This window comes from Erpetoichthys calabaricus, chromosome 5 (genome assembly GCF_900747795.2).
Source record: "Erpetoichthys calabaricus chromosome 5, fErpCal1.3, whole genome shotgun sequence".
Classification (NCBI taxonomy): Eukaryota; Metazoa; Chordata; class Cladistia; order Polypteriformes; family Polypteridae; genus Erpetoichthys; species Erpetoichthys calabaricus.
The window spans coordinates 101,928,150-101,944,090 of NC_041398.2; the positions used below are offsets into that span (position 1 = coordinate 101,928,150).

The following is a 15,941-nucleotide window of genomic DNA, read 5'->3' on the forward strand; positions in this document are numbered from 1 at the left end:
CTGAAAGTAGCTTGTAAAGGTGGTTGCTCATTATGAGTGCTATATATTAAGGAATTGGAAAAATTCTCTAATACTGTATATTAAAATGCCAGGCCTTAATATGCCCTTGTAAATCCATTAATGTAACAAATTAATTTCCAGAAGCACTGCAAATGAACTCAGCTTTAAACAGATTATAAAATGTCTATCATGTAATGATGAAGAAAAAAACTGCACTAAAATTTATAATAAAAATAATTATGGCAGGGTATATTACAGATATATACATTATACAGAAAGTACTTTCCATAAAGAGACTGGATTTGCAGCAGCAATATACAGATGAAATTACCTGTCATTTTCTGCAAGTGCTGCTTTCCTAAGAGATGTTCTCTTTTATTATGTAGGGAACTGAAGTACTGGCTGCATGTCCTGCAGTATAAGTCACTGTTTTCATCGCCCTATTTGAAACAAAACAATGAAAAAACCTTAGCCTTATACAATTAAAAAAAACGCCACTGTTTAAAAATAATATTAATATTTTTGTTACTTATGGAAATCGGGACAATTGTTATTTTGCATAAGGCAAGCATGTGTGTAAACATGATAATACTACTGCATTAATTGAAACAGAGATATGCGAGACTGCACAGAGAACTTAGTTACTTCTCTGCTTCTGTGAGTTAGAGGAGGAGAGCTTGGATAAACCACAGTTCCTATTACAAAATATGTTATATTTTATGTTTTTACTATACATCTTAAGTTATTCTGACTTCCTCCAATGTAATTTCCAATCAGGTAGTTAATATGAATATATGTTAGTAATTTCTCTATTAGTAAGTGACTACTCTTTTGTTTTGTTTCTTTTTAATTTGCTCAGGGAAAGGCAACATAAGTAAATTTTACTTAAGTTACAAGTAGGTAAAATATAAGAAGGAACAGAAAATGAAGTTTACTTAAACCACCAAAGCTATGTGTCATGTTCCTGCTACAGTACTTACAGTGTCCTCCACTTACATTGACACCCTTGGTAAATAAAAGCAAAATGGGCTATGACCTTTCATTTAAAATATTAACAAAATCTATCCTTTGATTGTACTAAATAATTAAAAGGAAAAATAAATTATCGTTAAACAAATATACAATTTTTGCATTCCTACATTACAGTGAGAATGAGGAACTTTTCTGCATTCCTACATTAAACCAACTTCTAGTGTTTGTTGGTAAAAAGCTCTATTTTTTATCATCTGACCAAAGAACTTGGCTCCATTAAAAGGTTCCAGTAACATTTGGCAAACTATAAGCATTTGAGTTTGTTCTTTGATTACAGCAGAGTTTTGGTTATGCAGGAGGCATCTGATCATAGTTTGGAGACTTTCTGACCAGAAGACCCAACTAATGTCCAGAATTCTTGAACTCTAATCCTTTGGCTACTCAAACCATTAGGCTCAATGTGCATGAGGTCAATATAGACACAAGTTCTCTTCCAAGCCCATTCTTAAAATCTCCAATTGCTTTTATAGGTCTTAATTATTGCCCTGATACTGGGCATGGGCATTTTTAACTTTTTAGCTATTTTCATAGTGCAATCTTTTGTCACACATCATTACTGTATTCTCGGGTCACTGGCCTGTGTGTCCCCTTATATTTATACCCCAGTGAAACAGGAAATAATAGCCAATTGTCACACACATGCGCATGGGAGGCAGCTAAAGGGCTTGAGGGACGGCAGTTCTGATACATGCCAGGAGGTGGCAGAGTGCACTGACTCTTTTTCTCTCTTGCCTGCAGACCGTCCCCGGGGGATTCCACCTGGCTCTCGTGACATCATTTCCAGGACCGAGCCAATGGAAGGAGACCTGACTGGCTTCGGCCCCTCTGACGTCATGTCCGGGCTCGGTCCAATGGAGAACGAACACATCCCTGATCCTTATGACCTCACTTCCTGTCTTCCCCTTTAAAACCCTGCCCTCTTTCCTAATTCCTCAGTCTTATCCTGGACTCAACTGTATGCACATCAGTGCTGTTCATTGGCTTTCAACGACTTTGCAGCCGAGGACTTTGAGATTATATGGGTGGCTGCCCCAAACCTTTTTCTGTCTCAGACTCGTTTTGTGACATTGGCGTAGTCGGCAGGATGGAGAAATCCTGGCAGAGAAGAGGACAGGACCTGCAACACATCCAGGTGGGAGCGTACCAGGGCCGAGTTTCCAGGCGGGGAGGGTGTCCCGTGTTTCGGAGTGGCCCGGTACAGGCTCTGCCCCCGGCATGCTCCACTAGACAGCCTAGGCAGGCCAGGGAGTGTGCAGGAGGGGCTCACAGAATTGGGCTGCTTCGGACTGGGAAGGCAAAGAGGGCTGTTTGTGCTCTCTCAGAGGAGAGTGCCCGCCTCCCTGTGAAGCCAGAGCCCCGATTTCCACCTAGGGGTGCCCCAGACTGGCAGGTGAATAACCTGAAAAGATGGAGGTTCGACCCAGAGGCCGACCTCTCAACAAGCCTGGTCCCTATGGGCAAAGGTAGGGCAGTGGCTACGGCCACACAAAAATAGGCCCCACCACATAATAGAGCAGGTGGCATGCTACCTGCTACTGGAGTCACTTCCCCAGTGTTTCACCCAGCCGGTCTGGGGAAGACAGTTTAAAAACATGGCAGAGCTCATCGAGCTCATTGAAAAACAAAGGGGGGCCTCCCCATCTGGGGGAGCTGAACCGTCCCTTGGCCGAACTCAAACGAAGTACGTCCCAAACCCTAGCCTCTCCCTGTACAACCCAGAGCTTGTGCCGACGTCCCCGAGGCCGCGGGTGCGCAAACTGCTTGGGAATAAGGAGGAATGCAGGTGGAGGGGGAGGAGGGGTTGGTGTGCTCTGACAAACCCGTTGATGGTCCCACACACAGGCATGGCGATCGTTAACGGGTATAAAATGTCTGTACTGTTCGATACCGGCAGCAACATTTCCATTGTTGTCCGCCGATTTGTGTTACCGCAACAGTGGTTGAAAGTTAAGACCGGTATAACCTGTGTCCACGGGGAAACCCGCTGGTACAGGACCGCCGCTTGTGTCATTAGTTACGGAGGTTCAGTTCAAAAAGTAACTGTGGCAATCCTTCCTGATCCTCCACACACGGTGATACTAGGGCGGGACTGGTCTAAAATAAAAAGCGGTGAGACACCTACCACTCCTGGGGATAACTTGGGCCTAGTCATGGACGGGAATGAGCCGTCTCCAGCTGCTTTCACGGCGTGTAATCAGCCGGCAGAGAGAGATGAAGCAGACATCATGAGTGACGTGGCTACTCCCGGACTGTCGCGTGCCGACACGTCATCCACCAGGGCCGCGGCAGATCAGGAGGAAACCACGCCCCTTGAGGTCGGCGCCGACCCTCTCTGCCTGTTACGATTTCAATTTAGAGAGACGCTGGCTTCCTTTAAAAGGGAGCAGTGGAGTGACGACTCCCTGAAATTTGCAAAAAATGCAGTGGTCCTAGTCAACGGCCAGCGCACAAATCAGTCCATGCCACAGGGCCCTCACTTTGTGTTGGAAAACGACCTTCTCTATCGTGTAGCAGTGCATGACGGGCAGGAGAGAAGGCTACTGCTAATCCCGCGAGCCTTCCGGCGGCAGGTCTGCGAGTTAGCACACGCCCACCTCCTAGGTGGCCACTTGGGCACCGAAAAAACCCTGGAGCGGATCAAACTCCGTTTCTACTGGCCGGGAATCAATGAGGAGGTTCGTCGCTTTTGCGCTTCTTGCCTGGAGTGTCAATTGCGACAAATTCCAAGAAAGGACCGTGCTCCTCTCATTCCCATTCCCCTGATTTGACATTCCTTTCCACCGTATTGGGGTCGATATAGTTGGACCTCTAGAGCCCTCAGCCCGAGGACACAAGTACATCCTAGTCCTCGTGGATTATGCTACAAGATACCCCGAAGCTGTTCCGTTGCGCTCAGCCACTTCTAAAGCAATCGCACGGGAATTACTAGGGGTCTTTTCGCGCGTGGGGATCCCCAAGGAAGTCTTGATGGACCAGGGACACCTTTCACCTCGGAGATGTTCAAGGAGACTGCCAGATTACTGAAAATAAAGCATTTAAAGACCGCAGTGTATCATCCTCAAACCGACGGTTTAGTGGAGAGATTTAATCAGACTCTCAAACAAATGCTGCGTAGGTGGTCAGCGAGGATGGAAGGAACTGGGATCAGCTCCTCCCCCTCGTCCTTTTTGCCTATCGGGAAGTCCCACAAGCCTCCACGGGGTTCTCCCCTTTTGAATTACTATATGGGCGACAACCCTGGGGCATATTAGATATTCTAAAAGAAGGATGGGAAGAAGAGGCTCTTCCCTCTACAAACATATTAGAGTATATCGCGCAATTACGCGATAGGTTTGGAAAAATTCGGCCCCTCCTTAACACTAGAATTACCAGAGCCTACGAAAAAACTCGTAAATCCGTCCCACCTTAAATCGCGTCTTAAATCCGTTTGCACCTCTCCGCCAGAATCCTTTGTCATCTAAATGTGCTGATAAAGCTACTAGCAGCCAGCTATTCCATCCCCCCACCGACTTAGAATGAACTTCTCTCCTAGCTCAAGCCTTGCCTTGATTTGATTACCTGGAATTGAAGTGGAGTTTTACAGTGGAAATAATTCTAGCGTTATTGGAATACACGCATTCATGTGTGTTCCATTTCTATAGTTGGCTGTGCAAACACATTTTAAAACAGAAACGTTTTTCATATTTCTATAGTAAATGACAAAATGTAGGCATAAACTATATAATGTATGAAGCCTGAAGTCCATATATCAAAGAAACACTTTCACAAAAGGTACAAATAAAAGAACACGTGCCGCCTTCATTGCAAAAAAAAAAAAAAAAAAAAAAAAAAAAGCCGCGTTAGCATGCCACATTGACTTTCTTACTACAACCGCCGTGGTGGCGTAATGGTATCAGCCCCTGACTGGGAATCAGAGGGTGGCGAGTTCGATCCGCACGGCTCCACTTCGAAAAATTAACTGCTCTTATTCTTACAATTTTAGAATAACAATATAAATTTGATTTCAGTCTGTAACAGGCGGTGTAACTTATGATACTGGTAAAGGTTAGCTTTTTTTTTTTTTTTTTTTTTTAATTCACTTTTCATTCTCGCAGTCACATTCAGAATCAATCCATACAACCCCATCTGACACAGCTGGTTTCACATAAATAAAAGTGCACTTTTATTCAAGACTATAACCGAAGATAAAGAAAGCAAGTTAAGTTGGTGGTTGATACAACAGCTTGCGTGGTGCAATGTTAAGAACTGCTGATTTCCGATCCGTGCTATATAAAATCATCACATTCAAATATTAACAGTTCCCACACACCCAAGGTCCGCCATTCCTACATTTACAACTTGTGTACTTGTTGCAGTGTACACACCTCTCTGTGCTTATGGTTCCTATTACAGTGAATGAGCACCTGACACTGTACTTTCTTCCCTGGGGGAAGCTGAGGTCTTAGAACGGAAGTTTGTTGACGCTGTATCATCTTTTCTTTTTCCATCGCCTTTTCCTGTAAGAAGCGACGACGAAGTTCCTCTGCAAGGTGAGCCATGAACACTCTTCTTTCCTCAGCGGACCCCGTGCATGCCTTATACAGTACGTGTGCGTTCATCGCTGCTAGGTCAAGGATGTTGTACAACACAGCAACCGGCCACCTGCGTGTTCCTGTGCGCACTGAACAAGCACGCGCCGTCTGGTCCATGATGTCAACGCCACGCTGGGGAAAAAAGAAAGACAAATATATGTGACATTTTGAAGAAATCATTTTATCACCAGAAGAGCACCAGAATACAGTTCAGTACACGAACAATTCTCCACGCTGGTGTTTAGATCTCCCAGTGCCATGCTGACAGTGTATGTGCCCAAAAAGATGAAGTCTGTCTGCATTCTCAGCACAATGCACCATGATGTGGAGATTGGGCAAGATAAAAAAAAAAAAAAACAAACACGGTCACAGACTACAACCACATGAAGGTATGCTAATGAAAAAAATATTAGTGTGACGAAGTATTCTGGTGCTCTTCTGGTGATAAAATGATTTCTTCAAAATGTCACATATATTTGTCTTTCTTTTTTCCCCAGCGTGGCGTTGACATCATGGACCAGACGGCGCGTGCTTGTTCAGTGCGCACAGGAACACGCAGGTGGCCGGTTGCTGTGTTGTACAACATCCTTGACCTAGCAGCGATGAACGCACACGTACTGTATAAGGCATGCACGGGGTCCGCTGAGGAAAGAAGAGTGTTCATGGCTCACCTTGCAGAGGAACTTCGTCGTCGCTTCTTACAGGAAAAGGCGATGGAAAAAGAAAAGATGATACAGCGTCAACAAACTTCCGTTCTAAGACCTCAGCTTCCCCCAGGGAAGAAAGTACAGTGTCAGGTGCTCATTCACTGTAATAGGAACCATAGCACAGAGAGGTGTGTACACTGCAACAAGTACACATGTTGTAAATGTAGGAATGGCGGACCTTGGGTGTGTGGGAACTGTTAATATTTGAATGTGATGATTTTATATAGCACGGATCGGAAATCAGCAGTTCTTAACATTGCACCACGCAAGCTGTTGTATCAACCACCAACTGTAACTTGCTTTCTTTATTCTTCGGTTATAGTCTTGAATAAAAGTGCACTTTTATTTATGTGAAACCAGCTGTGTCAGATGGGGTTGTATGGATTGATTCTGAATGTGACTGCGAGAATGAAAAGTGAATTAAAAAAAAAAAAAAAAAAAAAAGCTAACCTTTACCAGTATCATAAGTTACACCGCCTGTTACAGACTGAAATCAAATTTATATTGTTATTCTAAAATTGTAAGAATAAGAGCAGTTAATTTTTCGAAGTGGAGCCGTGCGGAATCGAACTCGCCACCCTCTGATTCCCAGTCAGGGGCTGATACCATTACGCCACCACGGCGGTTGTAGTAAGAAAGTCAATGTGGCATGCTAACGCGGCTTTTTTTTTTTTTTTTTTTTTTTTTTTGCATGAAGGCGCACGTGTTCTTTTATTTGTACCTTTTGTGAAAGTGTTTCTTTGATATATGGACTTCAGGCTTCATACGTTATATAGTTTATGCCTACATTTTGTCATTTACTATTAGAATATGAAAAACGTTTCTGTTTTAAAAATGTGTTTGCACAGCCAACTATAGAAATGGAACACACATGAAATGCGTGTATTCCAAATAACGCTAGAATTATTTCCACTGTAAAACTCCACTTCAATTCCAGGTAATCAAATCAAGGCAAGGCTTGAGCTAGGAGAGAAGTTCATTCTAAGTCGGTGGGGGGATGGAATAGCTGGCTGCTAGTAGCTTTATCAGCACATTTAGATGACAAAGGATTCTGGCGGAAAGGTGCAAACGGATTTAAGACGCGATTTAAGGTGGGACGGATTTACGAGTTTTTTCGTAGGCTCTGGTAATTCTAGTGTTAAAAGTCACATGGAAGAGGCTCAAGCAGCACAGGCCCGTTACTATAACCGCGGCACGTCTTTCCGGGAGTTCCACCCGGGAGATCGGGTCATGGTCCTAGTGCCTACCTCCCACTCGAAGTTACTTGCCCATTGGCAAGGCCCCTATGAAGTTAAGGAGAGGAAGGGATTGGTCGATTATTTGGTGAATCAACCAAATCGTCGTCCAAAGGAGCGGGTTTATCATGTGAATCTGCTGAAACCGTGGAAGGACAGGGATCTCGATCCCTCCTCCGGCCAGCCCGCTCACTCTTCGCTCACACCCACAGCCTTAACTTCGGGGCGAACTTAAGTCCCAGACAGCGGCAGGAGCTGGAAACAGCCATCCGGGCCGCTCGGGAGGTAGTCAGTGAGAACCCCGGACGGACCTCTCTGATTGAGCACAACATTGTGACAGAGCCTGGGGTTATTGTCCGAGAACGCCCGTATCATCTTCCCGAGGCAAAAAGGGCTGAAGTGGAGCTTGAGATCAAGCGCATGCTGGAACTAGGTGTGATTGAGGAAAGTTATAGTCCCTGGTCCAGTCCCATTGTGTTGGTCGGAAAGCCTGACGGGAGTTGGAGGTTTTGCAATGACTTCCGTCGGCTTAATCAAGTCTCCCAATTTGATGCCTATCCAATGCCACGAGTGGACGACCTCCTCGAGAGGCTTGGACTGGCTCGTTATTTGACCACACTTGACATGACAAAAGGGTATTGGCAGATTCCTTTAACGGACTCCGCGAAGGAAAAAACGGCGTTTAGTACCCTAATGGACACTGGCAGTATCGTGTCCTTCCATTTGGGTTACACGGGGGCACCAGCGACCTTCCAACGTCTGGTGGACAAAGTGCTCCGTCCTCATAATTCATACAGTGCTGCCTACCCAGATGACGTGGTCATCTATTCCAGCACCTGGAAGGAACACCTACAGCATGTCCAAGCGGTATTGCGGACACTTGGTGAGGCCGGGCTCCGGATTAATCCCAAGAAATGCTTCTTCGGATTAACCGAGGCCAAATATTTAGGCTACTTGGTGGGTCGGGGGTACCGTAAGGCCACAGTGCTCCAAGATAGACGCCATTCTGGAAATGGCCCCGTCCGCGAACCAAGCAGCTGGTCTAAGCCTTTCTCGGATTAGCGGGGTACTACCGCCGGTTTGTGCCCCGGTTCTCGGAGAGAGCGGCGTCCTTGACTGATTTGACAAAGAAGAGGGCTCTGAACATTGTGGTATGGACTGAGAAGACAGGCGCTGCATTTAGTGACTTAAATTTCATCCTCCAGACGGACGCTTCGGACACAGGCCTTGGAGCTGTGCTGAGCCAAAGCGTCGATGGTGTGGAACACCCCATCATGTACCTGAGTCGGAAACTGTTAGACCGGGAGACCAGGTATGCAGCAGTGGAAAGGGAGGCTTTGGCGATTAAATGGGCGATTACTCAACTGAGGTACTACCTGTTGGGCCGGGAATTCAGCCTTGTCACGGACCATGCACCCCTACAGTGGATGGCCCTGCACAAGGAGTCGAATTCGCGGGTCACCAGGTGGTTCATTGACCTACAGCCATACAAGTTTTCGCTTGTTCATCGTCGAGGTTCTCTCCATGCCAACACTGATGCTCTTTCCCGCGTTCACGACCTCTCGGTTAGGGTCGCCCGACCCAACAGGTCTGGGCTAAGGGGGTGGCCTTGTCACACACGTGCGCATGGGAGGCAGCTAAAGGGCTTGAGGGACGGCAGTTCTGATACATGTCAGGAGGTGGCAGAGTGCACGGACTCTTTTTCTCTCTTGCCTGCAGACCGTTCCCGGGGGATTCCACCTGGCTCTCGTGACATCATTTCCGGGACCGAGCCAATGGAAGGAGACCTGACTGGCTCTGGCCCCTCTGACGTCATGTCCGGGCTCGGTCCAATGGAGAACGAACACATCCCTGATCCTTATGACCTCACTTCCTGTCTTCCCCTTTAAAACCCTGCCCTCTTTCCTAATTCCTCAGTCTTATCCTGGACTCAATTGTATGCACATCAGTGCTGTTCATTGGCTTTCAACGACTTTGCAGCCGAGGATTTTGAGATTATATGGGTGGCTGCCCCAAACCTTTTTCTGTCTCAGACTCGTTTTGTGACACGATGACTTAAGTGCTACTAATTACACAGAAGAACTTAAATCATAAAATATGAACGGCAATATACTTTAATTATATTTTACTCAGATAACTTTTTAAGGGTGCCAATAACTGTGGCACACACATATTTGAGAAAAGTATTTGTTCCATGTTGATAATCTTTTTCTTTCAATTATTTTAAACATCCATTTGCATTGAAAGTGAAAGATGCACATACAGTAAATCACAAATTCACCTTGAAAAAATAAAAATGATAGCTAAAAGGGTATCTTATTGCTATTCAATACTATAAAATTGGTATTATATACAAAATGGCTGAATGGAAATTTAAATCTGACAGGATGGGTAGTATTATTGTGAATATAGCAAAAATTTTAAGATAGGGTCTGCCTATAGGAAAACACAGTGTTTCGTGTTTCCTGCATTACTGCTCCACAGTCTTAGGATCAAATCATTGAGTAAGGAGTCTCTAATGAACTGTACGCATTTGAAAAGTTTGCAGACCGAACTTTCTCATTTTACTGTTCAATTACCTTTTAGTCTTATTTGTTACATTATGCTGTGTGAATATGTGCCAGGATTTCTGTCTCATACAGTTAGTTTAGAAGCAAATAAATGCTTTTAAAAAACTGAGGGCACAGTAATAAATCTCAGTTCCTAACCCTACAGTGGAAATGTTTTCCTACAGAGCCAAAAGTTTTGGTATTTTTTGATTCTGATGCTTTTACTCAAGGTGACTTTCATGGCACTGCTCCAGTCGCAACTAAGCAATATGTAATATTTGTAGCTTTAACCGATAAACAGAGAGCTGGACTTCTATATTTTAAGTGAAAAAATATATTTCAACTTCTTTTTGTTTCCCTAAAGATATCCAGAAACAACAATAAAATTGCCCAATAGTATATATGTCTACAGTTAGAGGAAAAACAAATTCTGTATCTTACTCAAGACTGGAACAAAAGCAAGTTAAGGAACTTGAAGAGAATCACAGTGTGTCAAAAAGGTCAGAATTGAACTTGCAACCCTATCACTTATAGCCAATTTACATTATGCATTTAAAGACTGTGAGATGGTCAAAAGCTAGGCAACACAAATAACCCAATTCCAGATCAACATTTCACACATGATATTCATACACATCAGTAACCTTTTCAAATATTTTTTGTGTTTGGATTCCAAAGCCCTGATATTGAAAAACATATGATCATGGTCCATGTGGAGCTTACATGTATTCCCTAAGTCTGTAAGGGTTTTTGTCCTGGTACTCTACTTTCCCTCCCTCATCCCTAGAGATGTGAAGGTAAGGTTAACTGAGGACTCTAAACTGACCCCAATCTGAGTTTGGGTAGGCACATATGTGTTTGTCCTGTGATGGACTAGTGCCCCATCTTATGCACAGTGCTAGCGGAATATGCTTAAGCCTGCCCTGACTCCGAATATGACTTAGTGGGTTTGAGGATAAAAGAATTAATCTTGAAAGGGGATTTTTTGTATTTAATGTTCAAAATCAGCAGTGATGATCATGCTTATATTTCAATATATAAGTCAGAAACTTACATTAATGTCAAAATCAGCAGTGATGATACTTATATTTCAATATATAAGTCAGAAACTTACATTTATCTGTGTTAAAGCTGTGACCTCATTTTCAAAATCCACTACTGTTTCAACACCTGCAAAAGAAGTAATGAAAAACATAATACATTTATAATATTGCTGAACAGTAAATCTTCTCCGTGCTGTTTTTTTTATATTTATTCTGTGTTTTAGAGTGTCCACAGCTATGCATCACAAAAAGAATGGCTAAGAATGAATCCCTAAATCTATTTTTTATTAAAAACAACCACAAAAATATGTTGTAATGTAGTTCTTGCAATAAATCAAATTTAAAATGCTGTGCAATTAACAAAATACAAAAAATTAAAAAGTGCGACCAGTGTAAAAGCACAAAGTAGCAAAAGCACATTGCTTTCTACATATGGAAAAAGCAAATCATCATCCATTATTAAACAGTATACTTTATAGCTATAATGGAAATTAAAACAATTAAATTATCATTACTTGATACTATCACTAGTAATCAAGTAAATTCAAAGTTCAGGTTGAATCAAGTATAATCAAATTATCACAATTATTGTCTTTCATTAGGGTTCCATATAGTAAAGGAGAGCATCTGGACATATTTTGTTCAGTTTATTATTAATATTTAACTTTATGTTTATGTATATTTTCATCAAAATTTTGTTTTACTGAAGGTACTGCCATTTGGTCTCTTCTGTCGTTAACAACAGGGCTTCACTGTCACCAACACGCAAGTTCTTCCTTATGATGTCATCTTCTGGTGGGTATTTAAGATTAAGGATCTCTGCATCTGGCATCCAAAAATTTGGATTGTACAAGCAACAGTGTTAGTTAGAAAAAAAGGATTTTTAGTGAGGCATGTTTTCATGTTTTTTTGACTTGTTTTTTGAATTATGTATAGGAATTTGGTATTTTAGTACTTCTGTCTCACAATTCTGACCTCAAAACTTTTATTTAACTATGGTAATTTTCTCCTCATCTATAAGTCCATTTACATGTTTTCTTCTGCCATTTTTTATTAAACTGGGGAAGAACATTCATGATGAAAGGTATACACTGTATGCTTACTGTACAAAAGAGAAGTTGTCTGGGGCCATTCAGGTACCACTAGGTGCAAGCCAGGAACCAAACTTATATGGGGAGTTAATCCATTGTAGGGCACATTTATGCACATATCCACACCAGCTTGGTTAATTCAGAGTTGCCAGTTAATCTAATACATAAGTATTTAGCATGTGGGGGAATAGACCAAACCATCTTGTGAAAAGTTCATGCTGACACTAGGAAAATATACAACTCCATACTGGCTATGATTCAGAAGTTTTGAAAAACAGAATATGGAGAAGACCATATTTAACAGAGTTTCAGGACTTCATGCATATGAATGGGTGCACAAAACATTTCAAAGCCTACTGAAAAGTGCAAATAAAATGTAATTCTACAGTTAGTACATAACCAAAATATCAAGACATTCAAACTTACCACAAAGGTATTTCACTTTGTTGAGTGCTTTTCTTTTTAAAAATGACTTGTATGCTTCAGAGTTTTGATACATTTTTAATTCCTCTATGTACCGCTCCTTATCTTTCTCAGCAATATTGTTATACTTCTGGAAAATATATATATTAGAAAGCACTGGTTACAAAACTGGTCAATATAGGATCTTTTTATAATAGTTAGTCCAGTAGTTCCCTCGCACAGTTCTGATGGATAACTGGTACAAATTTTTATTTCAACCAGTTTCACAATTGGTGCATCATTCTTACTTTTAATTGATCACACAGTTTTGTGAGCTGTGCTTTATTCACTTATTCACATGCCAGAACTTTAAATGCTTAAGTTTCCTTTGGCATTTTCTTTCCATTTTACCCTTTTCTAAAGATTTTGCTCCCTTAATTGCATTCAAATGCTGACATTCATAGATTTGTAAGAGAAAATCACTTCTTAATGAGCAGAGAGGTGAAAATGGTAGTAAAGCTAATTGTTCCCCTTTAGGATTCAATGTTGTTTGCACTTACTGTATATCTGTGCTGCTCATTGCTAATCATCAGCATATGGATGCAACTAAGTGTGCAGCTGTACAAAAATGGATAACTTAAAAAAAATGCAAAAGAAACAAGTATTTAAAGTTATGGCAAAATTACAATTATTTAAGAATTCCTTAGAAATATTTTAGACCAAACAACGAGATTATTTAAAAATAAGAATCCAGCACCAATTGTAATATTGAACTGGAATAAAAACTTGCAGCCATGGCAATTCCCTGGACTGAAGTTGAAAACAACTGGCCTAGGCATTCTGAAAGTTGTTTTAACAATGAATTTCCACAATTGTCCTGATTAATCCACAGAAGTGTTTGGTCAATGTATGTTGGCAATTTTTTTCCCCATTCACCCTTTAAGGGATATTCCTTTTCAGCAAAATCAATTCATGTACCTCTTTTTCAGAAATCCTAGAAACTTGAAGAAACCTCACAACTTTTTGTTCAAACATAATTTAATTAATAACCACATTAATGGGTTTACAATGTTGAAACCTGCATTTTGTAACTAATGTATAATCCACACAAACTCAACCCATTTCATTTACTGGATGAGGAAGAGCTGAGCTGTGTTGGTGGAAACGATGCTCGATATGCTGTATCATAATGTAAGGTTTTAATCATTTGTACCCAACTAGTTGTTTACTATAGTAGCTTTAACAAGCATTTACTATGGTTGTAAAATAGTCTTTGACAATGGAAAAAAAAAACCAAAAGGGTAAATAACAGCTTTTCAGTACTGAAGCTAAATAATCAGGAAATGACTGGTTTCCTGAGAGCAAAGCAAAAAAGTATTTGTTAATTAGGAGGGAGTCTGAGTAAGCAGGAAACCAAATACCAAAATCAAGATGAAACCAAACCTCCATCCATCCATCCATCCATTCTCCAACCCGCTGAATCCGAACACAGGGTCACGGGGGTCTGCTGGAGCCAATCCCAGCCAACACAGGGCACAAGGCAGGGAACCAATCCTGGGCAGGGTGCCAACCCACCGCAGGACACACACAAACACACCCACACACTAAGCACACACTAAGGCCAATTTAGAATCGCCAATCCACCTAACCTGCATGTCTTTGGAATGTGGGAGGAAACCGGAGCGCCCGGAAGAAACCCACGCAGACACGGGGAGAACATGCAAACTCCACGCAGGGAGGACCCAGGAATCGAACCCAGGTCCCCAGATCTCCCAACTGCGAGGCAGCAGCGCTACCCACTGCGCCACCGTGCCGCCTGAAACCAAACCTAAAATTAGAAACAATCCATACTCAAAAACCTAGCTTTAACTGGTTATTATAATCTTAACTAACACTAGTACATTGTTTTTAATGCTTGGATATAAAATTTGGACACACTACTGAGTATACTACAATCAGTGGAAGTGGAACGACATCACAGCTCAATAACAATGTGACAAACAACAGAAACTAAATGTTAGACCACAATATCAAAATGATAATTATATCCAAAAAATTATAAGAAAATGTTAAGTTTCTAACAATTGCAACATACAAAACAGAGTTGTAAAGTCTTCTATGATGATCCGCAGATGGCCGTGTTTTAATATTTGAATGTATTCATTTTTGTAATTTTTTAAATTCAAACCTTCAAGCACTCATATATGCCTAGTTATAAAATAAGGAAACCAGATAAGATCTGCCTAGTTTATTAGTTTTTATGTTTTAAATTAAAAGTTAAAAACAAAGATGATAAACAAATTAGTGAATGAAGGTTTTTTTGTCATGCAGTTTAAATTCAGAAATTCATGAAACAGAATACCTCAAGGAAATTCTGCATTGTACATCAGCTGGTTTGTAGATACATGTCATATATAATGGGTTCTCCTCAAGTATAGTCAATGTGTAGAATGCAGTGTGCAAGGAACAAGAGTTCCTTACCAAAGTGTAGAAGGAGACACTTAAATACACACTTTGTGTACTCCCATATGTATTAATCTTGTAGTCTCTTACAAAACATATACACAGTGTTTCAATACCAAAAACCAATATGTGATTAAAAATTATTTAAATTTTTAGGACTCTTGTTTAACATACACCTTTTTACTGGTCTCTAAAAATACAACTACCCCTACATCTTAGCCATGTTCTCAAAACAAAGTGTCTCTGAAGTGACAGTTAAGCCTAATATTTTATTTTAAAATGAAAACCTTTTGTTCTTCACAACTTCAAGGCATCAAAGAATCCTGCTATAATATAAATAAACCAAGAGTTTAAAGCGATCCCAGAAAATGACAGATTAGAACTTGACAACGAACAATAAAGAAACATACCATGAATCACATTAGGACGTTCAGTTTCAGCATTAACTTTTGAACTAGTGACAATTAACTGACAAGATTTCCTGATTTGACAAGAACCTTTAAGAGTGAAATCAAATGCAAACTGGCGAACCTTTAAGAGTGAAATCAAATGCAAACTGGCCCTTGCACATCTGACAGAGAAATCTATATAGTAGGAGAAACCAAAAGAGTATTGCAAGGAAAATCATAAGCAGAAGGCACATGGAAAACATTAATTTGTATCTGTAAACGTAAAATTCCTCTCTGCTTACAGTAGCCTGATACAAGTCCCAAAGGTCAGGTAAGTGACCATACACAGTGATAAGAATTATTTCAAACTCTGTTATAAATATGACAAACCTGTTTGATAATTAATATTTTCTTTATCGGTATGCTGCTGCTGGAATATGTGAATTTTCCCTTGGGATT

The 15,941-nt window shown here is 41.3% G+C and overlaps 2 protein-coding genes across 5 annotated transcripts in view; both read right to left on the reverse strand.

Moving 5' to 3' along the window:
- The window catches only part of LOC114651841 (janus kinase and microtubule-interacting protein 1-like), a 558,596-nt gene that overhangs the window by 384,881 nt on the left and 157,774 nt on the right, over nucleotides 1–15,941 (reverse strand). The gene's annotated exons all lie outside the window — the stretch shown is intronic.
- Nucleotides 1–15,941, reverse strand: part of LOC114651842 (SWI/SNF-related matrix-associated actin-dependent regulator of chromatin subfamily E member 1-related-like) — an 87,023-nt gene that overhangs the window by 39,051 nt on the left and 32,031 nt on the right. For all 4 annotated transcript variants that reach the window (XM_028801858.2, XM_028801857.2, XM_028801855.2 and 1 more), the window contains exons 6-8: nucleotides 12,655–12,781; nucleotides 11,209–11,264; nucleotides 332–440 (exon numbers count right to left, since the gene is read on the reverse strand). In XM_028801858.2, coding sequence (XP_028657691.2) covers nucleotides 332–440; nucleotides 11,209–11,264; nucleotides 12,655–12,781 — 292 coding nt within the window. The remainder of the gene's footprint in view (nucleotides 1–331; nucleotides 441–11,208; nucleotides 11,265–12,654; nucleotides 12,782–15,941) is intronic.